The sequence below is a fragment of the Vipera berus genome, assembly GCF_964194415.1.
Source record: "Vipera berus genome assembly, chromosome: 2".
In the NCBI taxonomy this organism is placed as follows: Eukaryota; Metazoa; Chordata; class Lepidosauria; order Squamata; family Viperidae; genus Vipera; species Vipera berus.
In genome coordinates, this window is record NC_138203.1 from 50,176,883 (window position 1) to 50,198,076 (window position 21,194).

Genomic DNA, 21,194 nt, shown 5'->3' on the forward strand with positions numbered 1-21,194 from the left:
AAAAGGAAATAATGAGGAGGTTTTCCCTATGAAACAATAACAATTATTGTCATTACTAATTCACTTTCAGTATTATTAATGTTGCATTACCCTGGAAACCAAAAGTGTTTACAGATGCACAAATTAGGTGACTTGAAAATTATCCATTATCATTCACCTTGTTAGCAAACATAGCTGATGACTGCCAAAGGGGGGGAAAAAGAATCAAAATAGACCTAAAGAAACCCTAAATTTGCATTAGGAAAGAAGTAGAAAGAAAAGAAGTAGAAAGAAAAGAAACAGTCATAGAAAAATTAAGGTCAGGTCCCACCTTCTTCTGAAAGGCTGCGCAGGCTCATTTTCACTTCCGCCCGAAGGATGCCGTCGTGAATGGGGAAACTTTGGTGATCTAGTTCGGTCACTGGGAGAATTATAAAGCCCACTAGGGTCAAAGAATAAAAAAAAAAACATACCATTTTACAGTGGCTATCATAACACATTTTCAGTAGTCCTTGACTCATGACCGGTTACTATTTAAAGTTATGATGGATTTTTTAAAAAAGTACTTACAATCCATTATCAAAGTTATGATTGTCGCACCACCCCTGCAATCACACTTTGAGTGTTTGGCACTCAGCTCACATTTACGACCAGTTACAGAAGAGGTCCCCAAACTTGGCCACTTTAAGACTTGTGGACGTCAACTCCCAGAATTCTGCTGGCTGGGGAATTCTGGGAGTTGGCGTCCACAAGTCTTAAAGTGGCCAAGTTTGAGGACCCCTGAGTTATGTGATCAGAGTCATGTGATCTCAGAGTCATGTTTTGCTACCTTTTTGCCATTTTCCAGGAACAAACATCCATTGCATAAGATGGATTTGGACTTATCACCACTGATGTGCTTAGCTACTATCATAAAAATGTTTGTAAAATTGAATCTGGTCACATGGTGACTCAATTTCCAACCACAATGACTTATGAACAAAATTCTGGGCTCGGTTCTGATTATAGGTCGGGGATTACCTGTAGTTTTATTTTACAATTACTTTATGAACAGAAAGTATTGGTATTTTCTATCCTAACAAATACACTTTTTAAAAAGTGTACAGTCAAAAAGAGGATGGTGATTCTACTACTTTGGGAAAGTGAATACACTGCACTGAACTCTTCCCCAAACATATATATGAAAGAAGCTCTGAAGACAGAACATTAAAAATATTTAGAAATTTACACAATATGATAGCAGATATTTTTTCATTAAGAATAGCGTTGTATTGAAGAGATAACAGACTTAAAAATTTGCATATTCTTTTTACAGTTAGCTTTCATTAGAACAATTTCCCATAATTATTAACAGTAACAGGATAAGAAAAACTGCAATTAGCAAATAGACTAATGAAATAATATTTGAGAAAGACCCCTTGAAATTTTTTTCCCAATGTCATGCTGAAAATTGTAAGAATATGCACTGTTTTCTCTCCTCCAAAACCGTAAGCATTTATAATTCCTGAGACAGAAATATTGGTATTTATCAACATGTAATATCTATGAAATTGATTTTTTTCAAGGTGAGCCGAAAGCTTGTAAAATAGTTGCCCGAGCTTTCTTTGCAGATCCATACAGAGGTGATGGAAAGAATGGGAGTGTGGAAACTCTTTGCAACCAACATTTCATACAGAAATCTCACATATAAATGAAGGCAATTATAAATGGCTTGGCTTCCCACCTCTTTTGTTCTTCCTTTATCCCTTCGCTCCAGAAAAGTCAGTATGTTTTCATACTCTTAACCTTTGGAAATAACAACAACCGATAAAAAAGAACAGCTATTTGTCTTGAGGATGGGGTCTAGCTATGTAGTAAACCCATTTCAAATCTCGGTATCAGGTCTCAGCAAGTGATAAAAAGGCACTAATTTTAAGACACTAGAAATAAGACAGCCCTTCCCTCAACCTATGGCTCTTATTAAACAGTAAGGCACCTCTATCATTCAGAGAACTTCCTTTTACTTAACATAATCTCTCTTTACTATTGTGTCAACAACATTTAACTAACTTGCTTTTGGATATAACACTAAGCCAGGACTTTTTAAACAAAGACTGTGAATGGTTTAAGAAACTGAGTTTGCAATAATCATGATTTGTTATAAAATGTGGATTGTTTTTGCTTTGCTCTGCCAATGTGTGGATGGCATTCCAAAAGCTCTGTCACAGGCACTTCTTTGCACAAGCTAAGTAAACTTTTTTCTTAAAACTAATGCAGATCCAGCAGTAAAAATGAAAAAAAAAGCCAACTTGGGTGGGATTACCATAAATAATTTATTTTAGTCATCTTTTATTCTCTTCAGAGTGTATTATTTTACACCCTGTGGGAGCAATCATCAGGAAATCCTATTTAAAACAATGTTTACTGAGATTTCATAAGGATGTTGGGTTCCCCCCCCCCTTTCTCTTTGCAAAAGATATAAGCACTCTGGTATGGAAAGAACTCTAGATAAAGGAGGAGTTGCTCTGCTAAAGATTCACTGCCAGGAAGAATGTCAGCGATTATTGTTTGAGAAAATTCAAGAGCAGTTTAAATCTGAGAAGTTAGACAATGCAGAAACAAAGAAAAAGTGAATTTGTTTGTAAGCTCAGAAACAATGGGCTGAAGCAAATCAGGACCTGTCAACTAATGTCAAGCAATGTCTTCAGTTTGGATTTAGTAAAGATTCAGACTGACCTTAATCTAAGCAATCGTTTAATCTAAGCAGACTACCTGCAAATTACTTCTAACACCATGTGTATACTTTGTTCAAAACACAAGCTTACCTTTGAGGACAGTTTTCTTCCCATGGTGCACTGGTTTTACTTCTTTGGGTTTCTGGGCTGCTTTCATTTCTTAACTTTTTAAAACTGGTAAGCATAAAAAAAATGAATTTAGAACTATCAACCTGTGGAAATAAGTAAACATAAATCTCACGTCACAAGCTTAGATATTTATTTCTAGGGAATTTTCATAATGAACCACTTTTGTCACAATTATCTTGAGGACTGTTCAAGTGTAGATATTGTTCAAGCTGAAATGGCTGTTCAAGTGATACAAAACACTATACATTTTTTTATACCGTACATCAGTGTGAAGCAGAACAACCCATGCAATCTATTTTATATGTACGCTTTTAATTTGTTTAAGTCATCTTTGCAAACTTTGTCACTTTTTTTTAGGATTTTGATAATGTAGTAGGATAGATTGGGTGAGCAGTCACTCTCTTGCACGCAATAGGCTACGTAAGTATAATCCAAACTAGACTATTGTCATTGTTAGAATGAAAGCTAGGCATCTGGAGCTGAGATGTGCACCCATATATAGACAGGCAGAAACAGAAAAGACAAGATCAATGGTCTTAAAGATTGCTGAGAGAACCAAGACAGTTGCATCACCATTAATCTGCTTCTCCAGATGTCATTATAAATGCAATCAATACTGTCTCCATACTATCCAGCCTGAGCCCTAATTGGAAGGGCTCCAGATAATCCACTTCCTTCAGGGTCTCTGAAGATGCAAACAGACCACTTTCTCAACAATTTTCACTGAAAAGGGAAGACATTATCCGAAACTGTTGGGTCTATTCACTGCTTCATGAAGAAGGCATACCTCCCCCTTTTCAAGGAAGACAGAACCACGTGGACTCTTTTCCCCCCATTATAACTTCACTATTTCTATTTTCTATTCTGTTTTCTATCTACTTTTTCCTATACCTAATGAAGGTTTTTCTACTTTTCATATAATTCTGCCTGTTTCTTGAAAGCAAACGTAAATTCTTTGATTCTTGCTCTTATATTATTCCACAATATGATATATCATATTGAAGGCCCCAAATGATCTTCAGCCAAACAAATATTTAATCAGATAAAAAAAAACTGTGTGAAATTCTATGGTTGCATTTAGAAATCTGATTTGTGTCTTCATTATAAAGTATATAGAAAGGGTGCCAACTGTTTTATAAATAAATGGGCATAGGAACAAAAAATGAAACTTTATCCTATTTCTTCTTGCATTAATTCTGCTATAATTCTTATTCTGATTGTAATTAAAATAATTATTTCAGTTTTATTCATAAGCATCCAATATGTCTATTAACCCTCACCCCCCACTTAAGATTTTCTAAATCCAAAAAAGGTTTATGTTAAACCTAATATCAAGTTAATTTTCTTAAAAAGAAATCAAAGGGTCATTTTTTTTAGCTTTAGATTGCCAGATGCTGATGATACCATTTCCCCCCCCCACTTATTTTAGCAGTACCTTTTAATTGGTGATGGAGCAATAATTTTGGTTCTTTCTTCATTTTCTCCACTTTCTTTGTATGTAATAACCTGACTTGTACAATGTGACCCTGAAATGAAAAAGAAAATGTCTAATATTTCAAACTGTTAGTATTCTCTTGCACTTTGGGATATATCTTTTACTATATATTTTCATTTAATTATATTCTCAATCTCTTTAAGATCACAACTGTTTTATATATATATTTGTTATGCAATCATCTCAATTTAGCCAACACAATGGCTTTTCAATTAAAACCTAAACTACTGATATTTCAAAAATACCAGCAAAGATAGCCTTTTTCTGCTACATAATGCTTCAATAAAAAAAAACACTCAGTACTTATGCGACATAATTTTTTCCATTTCTCCCATAAGAAGCAATCTTTCCAATAGAAAAATAGTATTTATAAACTAAACGCTTCAGCATTGTAACAATAGGGAGAACACAAAAATAACAATAATAACTGAATATGTAAAAATTTGAATTAGATTTTTAAAAAGTATCTGGACACTACGTAAAAGGTTCTTTTATGCATATAATGTTGCACATGGTGTTAGGAACCTTGTTTCAGCCCTACAGAGCCGTGGTGGTGAACCTATGGCACGTGTGCCACAAGTGGCACGCAGAGCCCTCTCTGTGGGCACGCGTGCCATTGCCCCAATCCTAGGTTTTCCGCTGGGTTTTATAAAACCTTTTTGCTTTAGGCCTCCGCTGCCGTGTGCAAAAAAAAAAGATTCAATCAATTTCAACTCGCGGGGAAAAAAAGATCTCACAAAGTTGGAATTGATTGATTGAACTTTTTAGTTCCACCTAGTCTGCCATTACTGCCACAGTCATGCCCACCGTGGGCCACACCCACCCCAATGGGCCATGCCCCACCCGGCACCCGACAATACGTAAGTGGGTTCTGGGTTGCAGTTTGGGCACTCGGTCTCTAAAAGGTTTGCTGTCACTGCTATAGAGTATTGACTGAAATATTGTAATTCACAGGGCACATCTTTATTGTATAATGCCTACCTTTCTGGATCATTAAGAAAAAAACACTTCACTTGGTACAGTTTCAAAAAGTCATTTAGTAAATACCCAAAGTCATTTCAAAGAGGCATGAGTATGAAAAAGTTGCACATAAATTTCCAGAAAGGTACAAAATATATACTGCTCAAAAAAATAAAGGGAACACTTAAACAACACAACGTACTGTATTTAATAGTAGGATGTCTTATTTTGTGTTCCCTTTATTTTTTGAGCAGTATATATTTCAGGATAAGACATCTAATAGATAAGTTGTCCAAAGTGATTAATTACTAACCCACCCCCCCAAAGATAGTTACTAAAACTATTATCTGATGGATAATAATGGCAATAGATGGAGTGGCAATAGAAAGACAGGCCACTGGATTTGGGGAGCAAACAAATTTAAATAAATAATCAAAGTATTAATACACACAGTCTAAAATTTGTCTAAGTATTTAAATCTCCAAAACTATCAAATTAAAAAAAAGTCCTAAAAGTAGAAATCAGTCATGGTCAAAAGCCAGAAAGTGGCTATGTTACTATATCACCTAAGCCACAGTGTTTAATTGGCTGCATTTGTACAATATGTTCAGCTAAAATGAAACAAATTGGCTTAGTCCAATCTGAAAACTTATTGATTGGATTATTGATTGGAAAAGAAATGTGTGATGGAGGAAAATGTATTGCTTATACATACTGATTAGCTATGGTTCTGTACCCCTGATACAAGCAGCATATGCCACATTTTGTGCAAGTCCCATTTTGTTTTCTTAAAACTTGTTTAAAAACGTTAATGTTGCTTAATAAAAAGGTACTTATTCCCACAACCCAGATACTTACAATATGCTCAAAACAGTGACTTTGGAACAGCCAACTGGTTTGGCTAGATGACTTAAAAGGTTCTTTTTTTTCTCTCCCTTTTTGATGCTGACAGAATTAAATTTTGCGAAATTTTTCTGCATGTAGCCCAGCCACCTCTGGGCTAATTAATATAGTTAAATATTATATTTAAATTTAAAAATACAGTATTACCAGCTATAAAAATCCACATATTATCATACAAATAAAAAAAGAAGCTGCATCAAAATAACGGCTGCTGTTCTGGTGGCCCTTCTCAGTGGCAGAGGCAGTGCTGGGGCTGAATAGAGGCCTGGGGGCAGCTGGCCGAGACTGCTGAAAGCCCTGAGCCTCTACTTCATCCTCAACTCCTGCCCAAAAATGCCACTGTGCAGGGTGGCCAAAAGGGAAGAGATCGGGGGAAGAGATAGGTGAGTGGGCGAGTTGCACTGTTTCTGTGTTTGTAAGAGCAGGCAAGCTGCCAAGTGGCCACATTTTTATAACGCAACTATGGGTATGCTGCAATGCCATATTATTTGGGCATGGGTCATAAATCCATTTTGCAGCAGCAACATAATTTCAAACAGTCTCTGAACAAATCATTATTAAACTGAGGATTTTGCTAACAAGTAAAAGGGTCGCTCGTTGTTATCAAACGTATTGATAAAAGATACAGTTAACAAACACTTTCTGAAAATGACAAGAAAAGGAAGTATGCAAACTTAAATGTTGTAAGTGATTTCAAGTGCTCTCCTTATCTGGAGAGGTTTGAAGAGCTGATCTAATGGCCTGCTCTTCATACTTTCCTGCAGTTGTCAGTTCTGCTTTTCACAGAACTATCTTAAATCTGCCTTTTCTTCCTCCAGAAATCCTACAAACGTAGATCTCACACTTTTCTTTTTGCTCTCTTAACTTTCTTTTTATCAACCTCGGTTTTAGAAATAGTTAATCTTCCTGTAAAATGGGATTTACAAGCTCATACTGAATAAAAATAGTAAATACTAATAATAATTTTATTAGGTACATAATAAGAGTCAGGCATATTAAAAATTCTGTTCAAACAATATACTTGACTTTATTCCTCAGAAAAGGGAAATAAATGTGTATATTTTAAAAACTGTGTATATTATATTTTAGCTTTAAAGGGGTCTTTAAATAATATCACTAATTTCTTAAATTTCTTACAAGAAAACTAAAAGGTTTCTCTAGTGCTGGGCTAAACAAATTTTTCCCCTCTAGACATAGCTGAATTCCAACTTTCCAAAAGCTCAGCTAGCTGAACCATTCATCGGAGGTGAGATGAGTTACAGTCAGTCAACGGGAGAAGCTCTACAACCAAGTCAGCTTTAATTTTATATTTTTAGCAAACTATTCACAAAATACACTAAATGGCAAAAACAATTAAATGGATTCATTTTTATTAAAAGGTAAAGGTTCCCCCGCACATGTGTGCTAGTCGTTTCCAACTCTAGGGGCCGGTGCTCATCTCCGTTTCAAAGCCTAAGAGCCAGCGCTTGTCCGAGGACGTCTCTGTGGTCATGTGGCTGGCATGACTAGACGCCAAAGGCGCACGGAACGCTGTTACCTTCCCACCGTAGTGGTCCCTATTTTTCTACTTGCATTTTTACGTGCTTTCAAACTGCTAGGTTGGCAGGAGCTGGGACGAGTAACAGGCGCTCACTCTGCTACGCGGCACTCGGGATTCGACCCACCAAACTGCCGACCTTCTGATCGACAAGCTCAGCGTCCTAACCCACTGAGCCACCGCGTCATTTTTATTAGTAGACGACAAATATTGTTTTACTAAGTATGAAACTAAAAAAATGGTAAATGAGACATAGCATAAAGAGGAGAGTTTGCTTTCTTTATAGCTTGATAAATGCAAAGTATTAGAAAAAAGAGCCTTCCAGGAGTCATTCAAAAATACAATATTCTTTTCTCAGTTCCACATACCATAACGGTTGCAAAGAATATTTTTCCATTTATTTATATAAATACTTGTGGCTTAATTTGTAAATGGCTACAATTTATAAATTGCATACCAAAAAATTGGAAAGGCTCCAAATGGATATGATTTATTTTAAACAATTAAATATAAAGCAGCCAGTATAAATAAGGATTGTATTACAAGACTGAGAATTGCTTGTCAAAGCTCTATTAACAACTGAACCTTTGGAAAGAATTGAATGGCATATATATCCTACACGATAAATTGAAAGTAGCCTTATTGTACTACTTTTACAGCATCCAACACTAATAAAATATATTTACTCCATTAATTTGATATACATCTTTGCAATATGGAAGATGTGTTTAATTCTCCACACTATGAAGATGGTTTAGATTTATGCCACTGGTGACATTTTAAAATCTTTTCATATTTTACAAATTTGCAGCAATTTGGAAATTTACACTTTGTAAGAGAAGGCCTGTGATTTAGACAAATGTGAGACTGATATTGTTTTAATCTACAAAAATGCAGATAGTGAATAGGTCTGACTGGTCCAGTAAGCACTATTTAGGTTTAGGTTTAGGTTTTATTGTATTTGTATACCGCCCTTCTCCCAAAGGACTCAGGGCGGTGAACAGGGCATACATAAAAATACAAGATACAAAAATTAAAAAAGAATTAAATAATAGCCCAGTTAAAACAGTCGGTAACAATATACAATATAAAAATCCCCATTAAAAATCCTATTAAGACCCCAACATATCCCCATCAGGCCAGGCCAGCTTGTACAAATAGATGGGTCTTCAGACCGCGTCGGAAGGAGCGAAGGTCAGGTGCCGTCCGGAGCTCCACCGGCAGCTGATTCCATAAAGCCGGAGCGCCCACAGAGAAGGCCCTCCCCCTGGGGGTCACCAGCCGACATTCTCTGACCGGTGGCACCCTGAGGAGGCCCTCTCTGTGGGAACGCACAGGGCGGAGGGAAGTTGACGCCGGCAGCAGGTGGTCCCCGAGGTATTTATGACCAATGAAGCCAATATGTCAATTTCAGTCTGATGATCATTTTGGTTTCCCATCTGATAGCTATGAAGATTAGGCCACAATATAAAATGTAAGAGAAATTTTGATTCAATGGGCCACGGATTGCTTGGAGCAGCTTTGATCTGACTATAGCAATAACAGCACTAGAGAAGGAGAGATTAGTAGCTTCTATGCTACTGCTAAATCCAGAGGCATGCATTCAGAAACATCTACAAATTTCATGTGCTGTAAATTTTTTAGCTTTTCCTCTGTATCCTTCCCTTTGCTGAGTTTCTAACTCAAACAGGAGCTCTAACATTTCTTACCAAATTGTTGTACTTTTGATGTTCTTTTTGGATATGTCTTACTGCGACTTCTTTCAACTGTTTGGTTGGGTCGAGGGAGCTGGACAGAAATGTCTTTATACATCTGCAAAGCTGTCTTCCCACTAGAAAATGCAACAAATAAGTTAACTGAAAACTACCAAGTAAAGCATTGCAATTTATGCCTAGTTTTTTGGGGGGATTTTAATTGAAATAAAAGATTTAAGTATCAGGAAGAGCTAAGCAAATAAAATTAAAAAATATGCCCAGTTGGCCTGCCATTTTAAGGCTTTCTGTTACAGTTTCCCAATTTGGTATAAAGCACTTCTATCTCTTTCACATTCTTTTATGACGTACATGGTATTGAAAAAGCACACAGATTTCATGTTTTATGCTTCTTTAGTCTTTTCTTTTTCTCAACTACGTCCATAACAGCAGGTATTCAAAAGTATTTTTCTAAGAGGAATAGAGTGAGCTGTTACAGACAAAAACCAGACAATTTCGTTGAGTCTTTGCTGCCATCCTTTACCCCTAGAAATACTAGATTATTTTGCCATTGTGTTTGTATTGTCTATACATTTTGAAGAATGCAACATTTCACCTAGTATGCAGTAGAGCTTTCAAAACTTAATCGAACAGAGTAGGATTCATGGAACAAGGTGCCTATAAAGTGCCTTTAGACTAAAGTTACCATCTTCACTGCAATCGTCTTCCAAAAGCTGATGTGTATATCTACAAAAAGCTCTTTCATCCTAATCAACTTCTAAGACCTAACAAACTAATCTCAACCCAACAATTACTGTTTAATACAATATGAAGTCCCCTGCTTCACTTATTTAATCCAATGCCTGATCTTCACTTTGTTTGTGCATGCTACAGTTGGTCACTTGGTAAAAGCCTGTCTTCAAGTTCAACCAAATCTGACATGTGAGCTTAGGACCACAAGCTTTTATCGCAAGCAAGACACTAGTATGATGAATTTTAAACTATGACTGTTTCCAAGAGTAGAAACTGTTTACCCACCCTAGTGATTTCCATAACCAGTCCAATTTACTCTCATGGCATTCAAACCTCATTTCTCACAGTACTTTACCCTTAACCTTGCTTTCTTTTCTAGTGGTAACTATGCCTTTAGACACAACTATGTATCCACATCAACATGTTGCAAAGCAGACTGAAGCAATTACTATGTAGTTTCCTTGGCACCAATAGAAAAATGATTTGTTGCCTTCTTCCAAGATATTTCCTTGACTTCCTAGTCCAGCCTACCAAGATCAGTCAAGGTTACCTAGAAACTGCCATTCAGCTGGGCAAAAAGATATACAAGTGGAATATCAGTAGGTGTGGCTCCTCTTCATTCTGAAAGACAAACTGCTATGCCATTCCCAATTTCCATTTCATAATAATCAATTTAGACTGATGCACTAGGACAGGGGTGTCAAACTCAATTTCATTGAGGGCCGCATCAGCATTGCGGTTGCCCTCAGGGGGCCGGGTGGGTATGGCCAGGGTGGGCATGGCCTATTGGGTGGGCGTGGTTAGAGTGTGTATGGCCTACTGGGTGGGCATGGCCAGCTGTACATCGTTCGCATCAAGGGTGCCTATGGGGGCCTGGGCAGGAGTGACACAGAAGGAGGGTCTCTGGGCCAGGGCCAAGGCAGTGGGGACCGTTCCCTCACTGTTTCCAGGATGGCTTCACGGGCCACATGAAACCACTTCGCGGGCCAGATCCGGCCCCCGGGCCTTGTGTTTGACATGTCTGCACTAGGATATCTATGAGAGTGTCTTAGAGATATGCTTTCCAAGATTCAAGAATTCGGAGGTCTGCCTTCAGAAATGGTGGTTTGATTTTAGAAGCTTTCTCCGTGTGTCTATGGATAGACCTCTGGTGCCAAACAGAAGGCAAAGGGAATATGCTGGGAGAGAATGGGGCTCCCTGGGACCCAAAGTCCTCTGGCATAGTTCTGGAAGAACAGAAAGCTATGCCAGAACAAGTAATGGAGTCATTTATTTTCCTGCCACGTGAATCAATGAGATGGCACTTGTTTGTAACCAAATAAGGTAATAACAACGAAACCTGCTACCTTGCTGAAGAGTTCTGTCACTTGGATTCTCCATCTCACACTCCGATTCTCCATCTCACACTCTGCTCATGTTTAACTTCTGCTTAAAGGTACCCTTGGATTACTCCACTTAAGTAGCAACAAAACTAGCTCGCTTCCCTAGGGGACCTTATTTGAGGTCCCAATATTTCTGTTTATAGAGCTGGCTGTACAATATTATTCATAATTCTGTTAAATGCTTCTACTTTTTTCTCTATTTGTTACTTTCTTTTAGACAGTTATCAAAGAATCTACATAAAGTGCCTCTTGTGTTAAGGGCCTAAATACAGAAACATTCTTTTGAGTATCCTGACTTTATTTCCTAGAATAATTTCTTTGACTATTTATTTTACTAAAATGTGTATTAATAATTATAAAAATTTCACAAAGAAAGTCCTAATTCACTAATAGGAAAAAATACAGAGATTCCATCATAAATTATACTAATCTGCTTTATCATTTACTTCCAGAAAGTATATTTATCCAATTTAAAAGTATGTACAGTTAACTAAACTATTTAGCAATCCCAAATGCCTACTTTATTGCAATATATACACATATTAAGTTTCAATAGTGATATATTATCTAATCCATAAATAATAAGGGAGAGACAGTATGCTCTCTGTATTTCTTTTAAAATAACTAAAACCAAAACTGATCCAGACCAGTGAGGTAGTTTTAGAATGTGTCAACCCTTCAAAATTTTCAAGATAAATTTTTAAAAGCAAGAAGGGAAAAGAAACAGCCATCAATAATTATTTTCTTATTTTTTAATTTATAATGTAATTCATTTGCATGGTGTCTACTGCATCTCAAAATGGTATACAAAGCATTTAACTGGAAAAAAAATCTATAAAGTGGGAAAAGGGGAATGAATTCAGACAGACAAGGCTGTCTGGGTCATAAGTATCAGCAGACACTTAAAACAAACTAGAGGAAGCACCTGCTATATTCTGAGCAAAGTTCCAAACAAATTCTATTGAAAAGAAGGCCCACTTGTGCATTATTGTCAGATGACTGTGTAAGACACTGAGCTTAGCAGTACAAAGACTAGTTCATTAACCAAGAGGCCATAATGGGAAATTATCATTTACTTTTGATTATCATATTTATGTATATAGTCTAAGAAGCTTCTTATGATAAAGAATCACAACTCCCAGCAATAATAAACTGTCTGGCCAAGGGTGGGAGATGCTGGCCATGGTAACTCGGGACCACCAGAAAGGCTATAGGCTATTGGCAGCAGACAGACTCCTACAGGAAAACTTCAATTTGCAATTTCTATCTGACCAATCCTTTCTATCCTAAAATATCTTCAAATCAATGGGCTTAGCAATCAGCAGACTGAGACTCTGTGAACCACAGAAATCGAGTGAAGCTGGCCAGTTTTAACCCCCGATCTAACATGATGTGTACAAATCAAGCATATAAAAAAATCAGGCCTGGAATAGCAATCTAATAGATATTATTACCAACCAAAACAAAACCTTGAATTTGACTAAGTGGCTAATAGTCAAGAAGTGGAGCTGCTTTGGTACAGATTAATGTTTTCACACCAGATGCAGTGAACAGACCTCCACTTTCTGCACAAGCTGTATTTACAACATTGGCTCCACACACAAATTAGTTAGCAAAATAAATGTCAATTATAGTGCCCAGATTCAACATTTAGTCTCTTAATGTAAGGAAAACTTACAAGAATTTCAGAATTCAAATGATGAACAATGTGTTCTGAAAATACTTTACAAAAACAGTTTAGATTAGAACAAAGAGACATTTTACTGTTAATATGTGCTTTTCCACATTGTTGCATATCTGATCTAATAACCTTTTCAGGTAAAATAAAACAAACTCAAGGCTTTATAAAGCTTTGTTCTTAAATTTTCTTGCAAAATTTAACTTTGTTAGTAATAATTCTCAGTTGCCGAAACATAGAATGCTATAGAATGCGTGAAAAACATCCAGCTGGATTTATCTAACAATTAAAACTACAATTAAACAAAAAAGAACATCAAAAACACTCTGCAGTTACTGAGATATGTGCATATCCTTGATGGGGAGAGCTATACATTATACCTTGCATCATGGATTGACATATATATATATAATTTGTCACATACATTTTTATTTATAGTGTATTTGATTTAAATCTGAGTTATACAGCAAGCATGAATTAGACTTAACATCCTTTAATTCTATTTTAAAAAAGGATATTATTGTTTAATTTAAAATGTATTAACAAGTGTCCAGGGAATATTTTAATTGGAGTTTCCCAATAGGCAACACTGTCATACCTGTTTTCTAAATTATCTGCTTTGCTTGTTAACTTTAATTATTGAGCAAAATAAATGCCAAACCTCCAACACTAAGTGTGTGTGGGGGGGAGGAGTGGGTGGATGTGTGGGAGGAGGATTATAATGAGAGAAAGAGAAAAGGAGGAGGAAGAGAATTGCATAGCTTCCTTCTAAAAGCATTTAAATCTGAAATAGGTCGCTGTGACCAGTCTTAGCCTCACATTTGTAATTTGTCCCTATATATATTTATTTTACACTAAAAAGCAGAGACATCACCCTGCCAACAATAGTGCGTAGTCAAGGCTATGGTCTTCCCAGTTGCAATGAATGGCTGTGAAAGTTGGACCATAAGAAAGGCTGAGCGTCAAATTGAAGCCTTTGAACTATGGTGCTGGAGAAGACTCCTGTGAGTCCCTTGGACTGCAAGGCGATCAAACTGGTCAGTCCTAGAGGGGATCAACTCTGACTGCTCTTTAGAAGGTCAGATCCTAAAGTTGAAACTCAAATACTTTGGTCACCTAATGAGAAGGAAGGACTCATTGGAGAAGAGCCTAATGCTGGGAAAGGTTGAGGGCAAGAGAAGAAAGGGACCACAGAGAATGAGGTGGCTGGATGGAGTCACTGAAGCAGTAGGCGTGAGCTTAAATGGACTCCAGAAGATGGTAGAAGACAGGAAGGCCTGGAGGAACATTGTCCATGGGGTAGTGATGGGTCAGACACGACTTCGCAACTAACAACAACAACAACAAATATTTATTTTAGCAGAAAGGGTTACAGGTAGTTGTTGACTTAAAACCACAACTGGGACCTAAATTTCCATTGCTAAGGAATATGATCATAAAGTATGATGTCACATGACTGCATTGCTTAGTGACAGCAATCCCAGCATTACCCCATTGCTGCCGTTAACTGAATTCCACTGGTCATTTGTTGAGGATCCACCCCAATCCCTAACATGCTTGATCCTTCCAAGCCCTGACGTTCACTAAGGTAAAGGACTGTCTTCAGCTCCCTCCACCTACCTATCTCTTTTCACATCTCTGCCCTTTGGGCCACACTGGGGTTCTCCAGCTCTATTTTTTTTAATCATCACCCTTGTCCATTGGGTTTTCTCTTTGTAGAAAGCTGCTTATTTGCTCTTGTTAAAAAATCTTTGCTACTCCATCCTTAAAAACAGAAATGTCACTACTTGTTTAATTATTCTTGTACTTTTTCCTCCTCAAACGCCTGTATAAGCTTGCTATAAATAAAAGTCAAATTGTTTTCACGTAGAACATAACACTTCTACCAAGTATTCAAAGCTGTGCATGTCAATTGTGCTAAATCAGATCCATTCATTGTGGTTTATTAAATATTTATTAAATATTAAAAATATTTCTTTTAGTTTCTTTCTCCGGTTGACAAATACACACCATTGCCTTAGATACATAAAAGCAACTTCAGCTTAGGGGTGATCCCTGACTTACAACAGTTCATTTAGTGACTGTTCAGAGTTACAACAGCACTAAAAAGAGTGACTTATAACCGTTTTTCACAACCCCTGCAGCATCCCTGTGGTCAGGTGATCAAAATTCAGATCTTAGCAATTCACTCATATTTTTTACAGTTGTAGCGTCCCGGGGTCATTTGATCATCTTTTGTGACCTTCTGACAAGCAAAGTCAATGGAGAAGCCAGATTCACTTAACAACCATGTTACTAATTCAACAACTGCAAGGATTCGCTTAACAACTGTAGCAAGAAATTGGTTAATACCAAGATGTTCCAGAGATGTAAGTTAGACAGCAAAATTTGGAGAAAAATCCTTGAAGACAATAGTAACTTATTTTCATACAGTTGCTTTTTAAAAAAAACCTCTTCAAAATATCTGTAAAATTGCCAGGAGTAAATCTTGACTCAAATAAGTTACCACATGCCACTAGAATCAGCAAGCAAAGTATACATTATAAACAGAACTCTTAAAACATTAAAGCATATTTCAGGTTTCATTTTTACAAACTCTGCAGCTGTAATTTTAATAAAAGGCTAGAGATGAGTTCCTCAAATCTTTTTAAAGCTGTGCTTATAATACCTGTCTCAAAAAAGGGATAGAAAATCACAGCACACAATACCTAAAATTTAAGATTCCATGAACAAAGAAAAAAGACACATAAATGCATCCTGAAATTAAAGCTTCAAGTCACAATAGTAATATTATCTTATTCTTACCTGTATCGATGTTTATAACCAAGAGATCCAAGTTTGCCAAGTTTTCTTGATAGAGAATTAGATTCATTTTCTGGCATTCTGTTTCAATTTAAAACACATAGTACATTTGTCCTTATAGAACTAGCCACAAATAAAAGAAAATATAGATTGCATGTAGTCTCATTCTATAGTACTACTGAGGACATCCTCAGAATCAGCGCTCCATTTTGTCACCAACTTCCTACCAGCCGAAGCTGGTCTGAGATACTCTGCTTTCAAAGCTTGATTATTTCAAGAACTTTGCCCACAAGTTTATTGGTGATGTGCTCAGATGCAATTGGCCCACTGCAAGATCTTCCATCCTACTGGCAGGCTTTGCACTTCCATGGCCATTTTCACTGTGGCTATCAAAGTGACCAGCAGCCCTCCCATCTCCTCCCAATGATAATGGAAGGGCGATTTTTCACTGCAGTGTTTTTTTTCCTTTGGGAGCTGGAAATCACATAGATTTTTTTAAAGTTCTATCCGTACAAATATTAATTTTTAAAACATCGCCCATTTTCACTTCCCCCAAAGAAATATCAATAAGCTGTGGTTTGGATGCTGAATATATGGTACGCTGAGAAAGGCACAGGGATAACTTAACAAGATTGAAGAAGGGGAAATCTGCACTGGGGATGTTTTTTGAGGGTAGCCCAAAGAAACCTCAAGGTCATTTTTCTCTTAAGAGAAGAGACTCTTGTGCATTGCTCTTTGTTTGCCATCACTAGCAAACCTTACTCTAAAGTAATCAATTAACTACAAGTCCATTATAGGTCAGATCCTTGGCAGTATATTTCCACAGAGATGGCTCCTGGTTTTCTTGGGCCAGAACTGAGACTACAGTCCCTGTGTTTCTTCAGGACTGAAATAAAGCCTTCCCACTAGCTCAGACATGTCAAACACAAGGCCCGGGGGCCGGATCCGGCCCGCGAAGTGGTTTCATGTGGCCCGTGAAGCCATCCTGGAAACAGTGAGGGAACGGCCCCCACTGCCTTGGCCCTGGCCCAGAGACCCTCCTTCTGCCAGAGACCCTCAGATCTGTCCCACTCCTGCCCAGGCCCCCATAGGCACCCTTGATGCGAACGATGTAGAGCTGGCCACGCCCACCCAGTAGGCCATACGCACTCTAGCCACGCCCACCCAGTAGGCCACACCCACCCTGGCCATACCCACCCGGCCCCCTGAGGGCAACCGCAATGCTGATGCGGCCCTCAATGAAATTGAGTTTGACACCCCTGCACTAGCTGCTTCTGTTATGTATTCCAGATTTGGGATGATGGACCTGCAGTCATATTTCTTTCTTCTCTTTTCCCTCCATAGAATATGCCATTTCAGGGCAATTTGACAGCAATAGAGAGAAAACTTCTTGAGGTGGAAACACGATAGTCATTATTATCAGGAGCAATCTGTTTGCCTATCCCTATTAATTATTTGGATCAGTAAAATCCAGGCATTATAGGAGCTGTGGTGGCACAGTGGTTAGAATGCAGTATTGCAAGCTAACTCTGCCAGTGCCAGGAGTTCAATCCTGACCAGCTCAAGCTTGACTTAGCCTTCATCCTTCTGAGGTCAGTAAAATGTGGACCCAGATTGTTGGGGGCAATATGCTGACCCTGCAAACCACTTAGAGAGGTTTGAAAAGAACCATGAAGCGGTATATAAATCTAAATGCTATTGCTATTATTAATATATAGTTTAATTGAAAAACACAGACGTGGCTGGAAGGAGGCTGGTGGTTCCTTTTCCCAATGTACTGGTTCACATCAAAGGGAAAGATTCTTCAACTGGAGTTTAAAGTCAAAATTATAGGCAAGCAGTTAGAAAGGGAGAATATCAATGGCAGAGATGTATGTTTATTTTCAAGAAAAAACTGGAGGTGTGGGGGGGGGGGGCAGAATACAAACTTCTTCTCACAGAATGACCTTGGGAGATAAGAGAGAATGGTCAAGACTGGACAACTGGCAAGTAAAAAGTGTCTCGGTCTACAGAAGGGGGGAGGGTATGAGAAATGTTTCAGAAGGGATCTCCTCTAGTTTTCTGAGGAGTAAAAGGAAAAAAGAAATACTTTCAGATCAGTCTTACAAGAGTCTATTAAGGTAAGCTTACAATAGAATTAGTACTCATAGTTATGCTTCTTATCTGGACCTTGCAGGGCTCACCATAGCCTACTTCCTGTCAGTATATAAATGAGCTCTTAGTGACAACTTTTAGAGACAAATGTGTAAGATCAAAGATTCTCTGAATTACAACAACAGACCACAATGGGAAGAAAAGGCACTGTACTTGTCTATTTCAGAAAAGTCCTGCCTTAATGGCTGTATTGAAGATTAGTTTAAGAATCACTCAATTCAATAGAACAGCACAAGACTACTTTAATGATAAGCTACAAGGCAAAATAACATAAATATTAATACAGAATATAAGAACCGACCTCAACTTTTTGTTTCAAAGAATTCTACAAATACAATTCTACAAATACAAATCAGACCAATTCATAAGCACAGAATTCCTTAAGTATTATAAAACTGTCATGATCTTATATATTGTTATGAAAACACTTCTAGATTGAGTTATTATTTTCCTGCCATTGGAACTAGCAGTGATAAACTACAGGTAGACCTCAACTTACAAGTACAATCATTCATTTAGTGACCATTCAAAGTTATAACCACACTGAAAAATGTGACTTACAACTTGTCCTCACCCTTAAGACTGTCACAGCATCCTCAAATCACATGATAAAAATTCAGGCACTTGGCAATCGGCATGAATTTATGATGGGTGCAGCATCCTGGGATCCATGATGGCCATTTGCGACTTTCCCAGCCAGCTTCCAACAAGCAAAGTCAATGGAGGAAGCCTGATTCACTTAATGATGTGATTTACTTAACAACTGCAGTGATTCACTTAACAACTGTGACAGAAAGTCGTAAAATTAGGCACGACTCTTTTAGCAACTGCCTTGCTTAGTGATAGAACTTCTGGGTCCAATTGTGGGCACAAGCCAAAGATAACCTGTATTTTCTTTTAAATTCATTCATATCTGAGTGCTAATACCCCTCTAAGAAATTCGGTAGTTTGGGTTACAAAAAATGGACCTCTGACAAGCAGGAAAAAAAGATTAAGTCAAGCAAAATCACTATCGCAGAGCTACCCATTACAGAAATTGGAAATTGCTTGCCTGAGCAGTTGCAGACCAAATCCAGTGGCTACGTATCTACCATTCTTATTTTTGTATCCAAACCAGTCTGATGAAATGGGCACACCTATCCTAAACATAGCTAGACAAACAGAAGAATCCAAAATACTTGTCTTTTAAAACTCTAGATAAATATATCTTCCCTAATCTGCTCAGATATGTCTTTTTTACTATCATCATTCAGTAACAGATTTCTTGGAGCTTCAGCTCACCTACCTGAAGAATGTGTGCTGTTCTACGCAACATTTCCATAAATGCTTGCATGCAGTTTTGTTGTGTGCTTCAAAAAAGAAGGAAGTTTCGTTACACTGAAATGAAAAGGATGATAATATTATGGGGATCATTCTGATGTAAAAGGATTGCACTCAATAACCTGAGCTCATGAGTGCTAAATATACTTTTCATGTCTAGCCTAGATCAAGGACCATTTGTGGTCATTGAGAATTTCACTGAAGTTAGGCCTACTGATAATATGTAGAACTCTGATCACTTTACTTTGGAAGATCAGCTACTACCTCAAGTACTACTTAAATCATTTTGACTGTTAGTAAGGCATTTGTCTTTTTCTTCGGTTCATTAATTGGAAACCAAATAGATGTACCAGAGTTGCTTTAATTACAAATTGTTTTGTATAGAGTACCAAGATACAGGACTGACCTACAACAAAAGTAATGCTAAAATCACTGAAGAATATACAGTATTAGCAGAAATTATCCCAAATACATGTTTATTAACTGTGAGATGTATAGAAAATACTACTGAAGAATGTTTGTGGCTTTTTTTCAAAAATCACCTCTATCAACAAGATGTCCTAAACATTTTTTTAAAAAAAGGGAATTCATGCACAAAAAATACTACCCTTTCAATCACATAAGTTTAATTAATTCATAGAAATTGTAAGTAGAATTAGAGTACCTTCAACAACCAAAGATATCTGCTATATCTAAAACTTGAATAAAAACAATCTTACTATAACGGATTGACTTTTAAAATGAAGAACCTCTATACGACCCTATAAAACACTATTTTTAAAGTACACAGGATTGCAGGATTTAACTTCCTTCTTGAGTATCATTCTTCTAGCCCCACTAGTAAGAAAAATAAATAAATCTACTGTGAATTATAAGATCAATGGGTGCACCTGAAATACTATTTGCATCCTTTACTTCAAATTCTAAGATACTTGAAATAGAAACTATATATACTTTATGAAATAAATTCTCTCACATAGTGATAATAAAAGAACGGAGTCTCCTCTACCAACCCAAGCATACCATTTCTTCTTTGGTATATTGAAAGACTTAAAAGATGAACAAATTCAAGTCAGAATATGGGGTACTGTTTTCCTGTCAAGTCATGTTATGAGAATGGTGGCAAAGCCTTTGATCTTCAAGTATAATTCCAACATAGTAGCTAGAATGATGGAGGTTGTTTTTTTTAAATCTAGCAAACAGAAAACATTAGGAAACAAAGTTCTCATCTCCTTGCATATGATGTTAAATCACACTCTAATTTGTAATTGGCTTTCCTGAAATGTGTTACTCAGAACTGGAAACAATACAGTAGGTTTGGTACGATCAACAGAGGACAGAGAAGAACAATGACTTTTATGGGTAATTCTGACACTATATTTTTGTTGATTTCAGCCTAGATTTCTTTTATTTGGAGGTGGAGGGGAGGTGCATATACACTATTGGCGCAGGTTCAGCTCATGAGTCACCAAGAGATTCAGGTCCTTTATACATCTACTGCTGAATATTATGGTTACACCTCTCTTATCCTTTTGATTTTTCCTATTCAAATGAAGGACACAGTATTAAAATTTTACTTCGTGGATTCTGTCTATTGTTCCAGCTTGTCAAAATTCTGTATTTTGAGACTGACAAAATAGATGCTTAGCATTTCCCTCTAGCTTTTTACTGTCAACAAATTGGATAACATATTTTGT

The 21,194-nt window shown here is 37.1% G+C and overlaps 1 protein-coding gene across 3 annotated transcripts in view; it reads right to left on the reverse strand.

Annotated features, from left to right (window-relative positions):
- EPB41L4A (erythrocyte membrane protein band 4.1 like 4A) overlaps positions 1-21,194 on the reverse strand; it is a 101,830-nt gene that overhangs the window by 12,867 nt on the left and 67,769 nt on the right. For all 3 annotated transcript variants that reach the window (XM_081318741.1, XM_081318740.1, XM_081318742.1), the window contains 6 exons: positions 19,463-19,554; positions 16,027-16,104; positions 9,427-9,548; positions 4,258-4,348; positions 2,784-2,867; positions 311-421 (listed from right to left, as the gene is read on the reverse strand). In XM_081318741.1, coding sequence (XP_081174867.1) covers positions 311-421; positions 2,784-2,867; positions 4,258-4,348; positions 9,427-9,548; positions 16,027-16,104; positions 19,463-19,554 — 578 coding nt within the window. The remainder of the gene's footprint in view (positions 1-310; positions 422-2,783; positions 2,868-4,257; positions 4,349-9,426; positions 9,549-16,026; positions 16,105-19,462; positions 19,555-21,194) is intronic.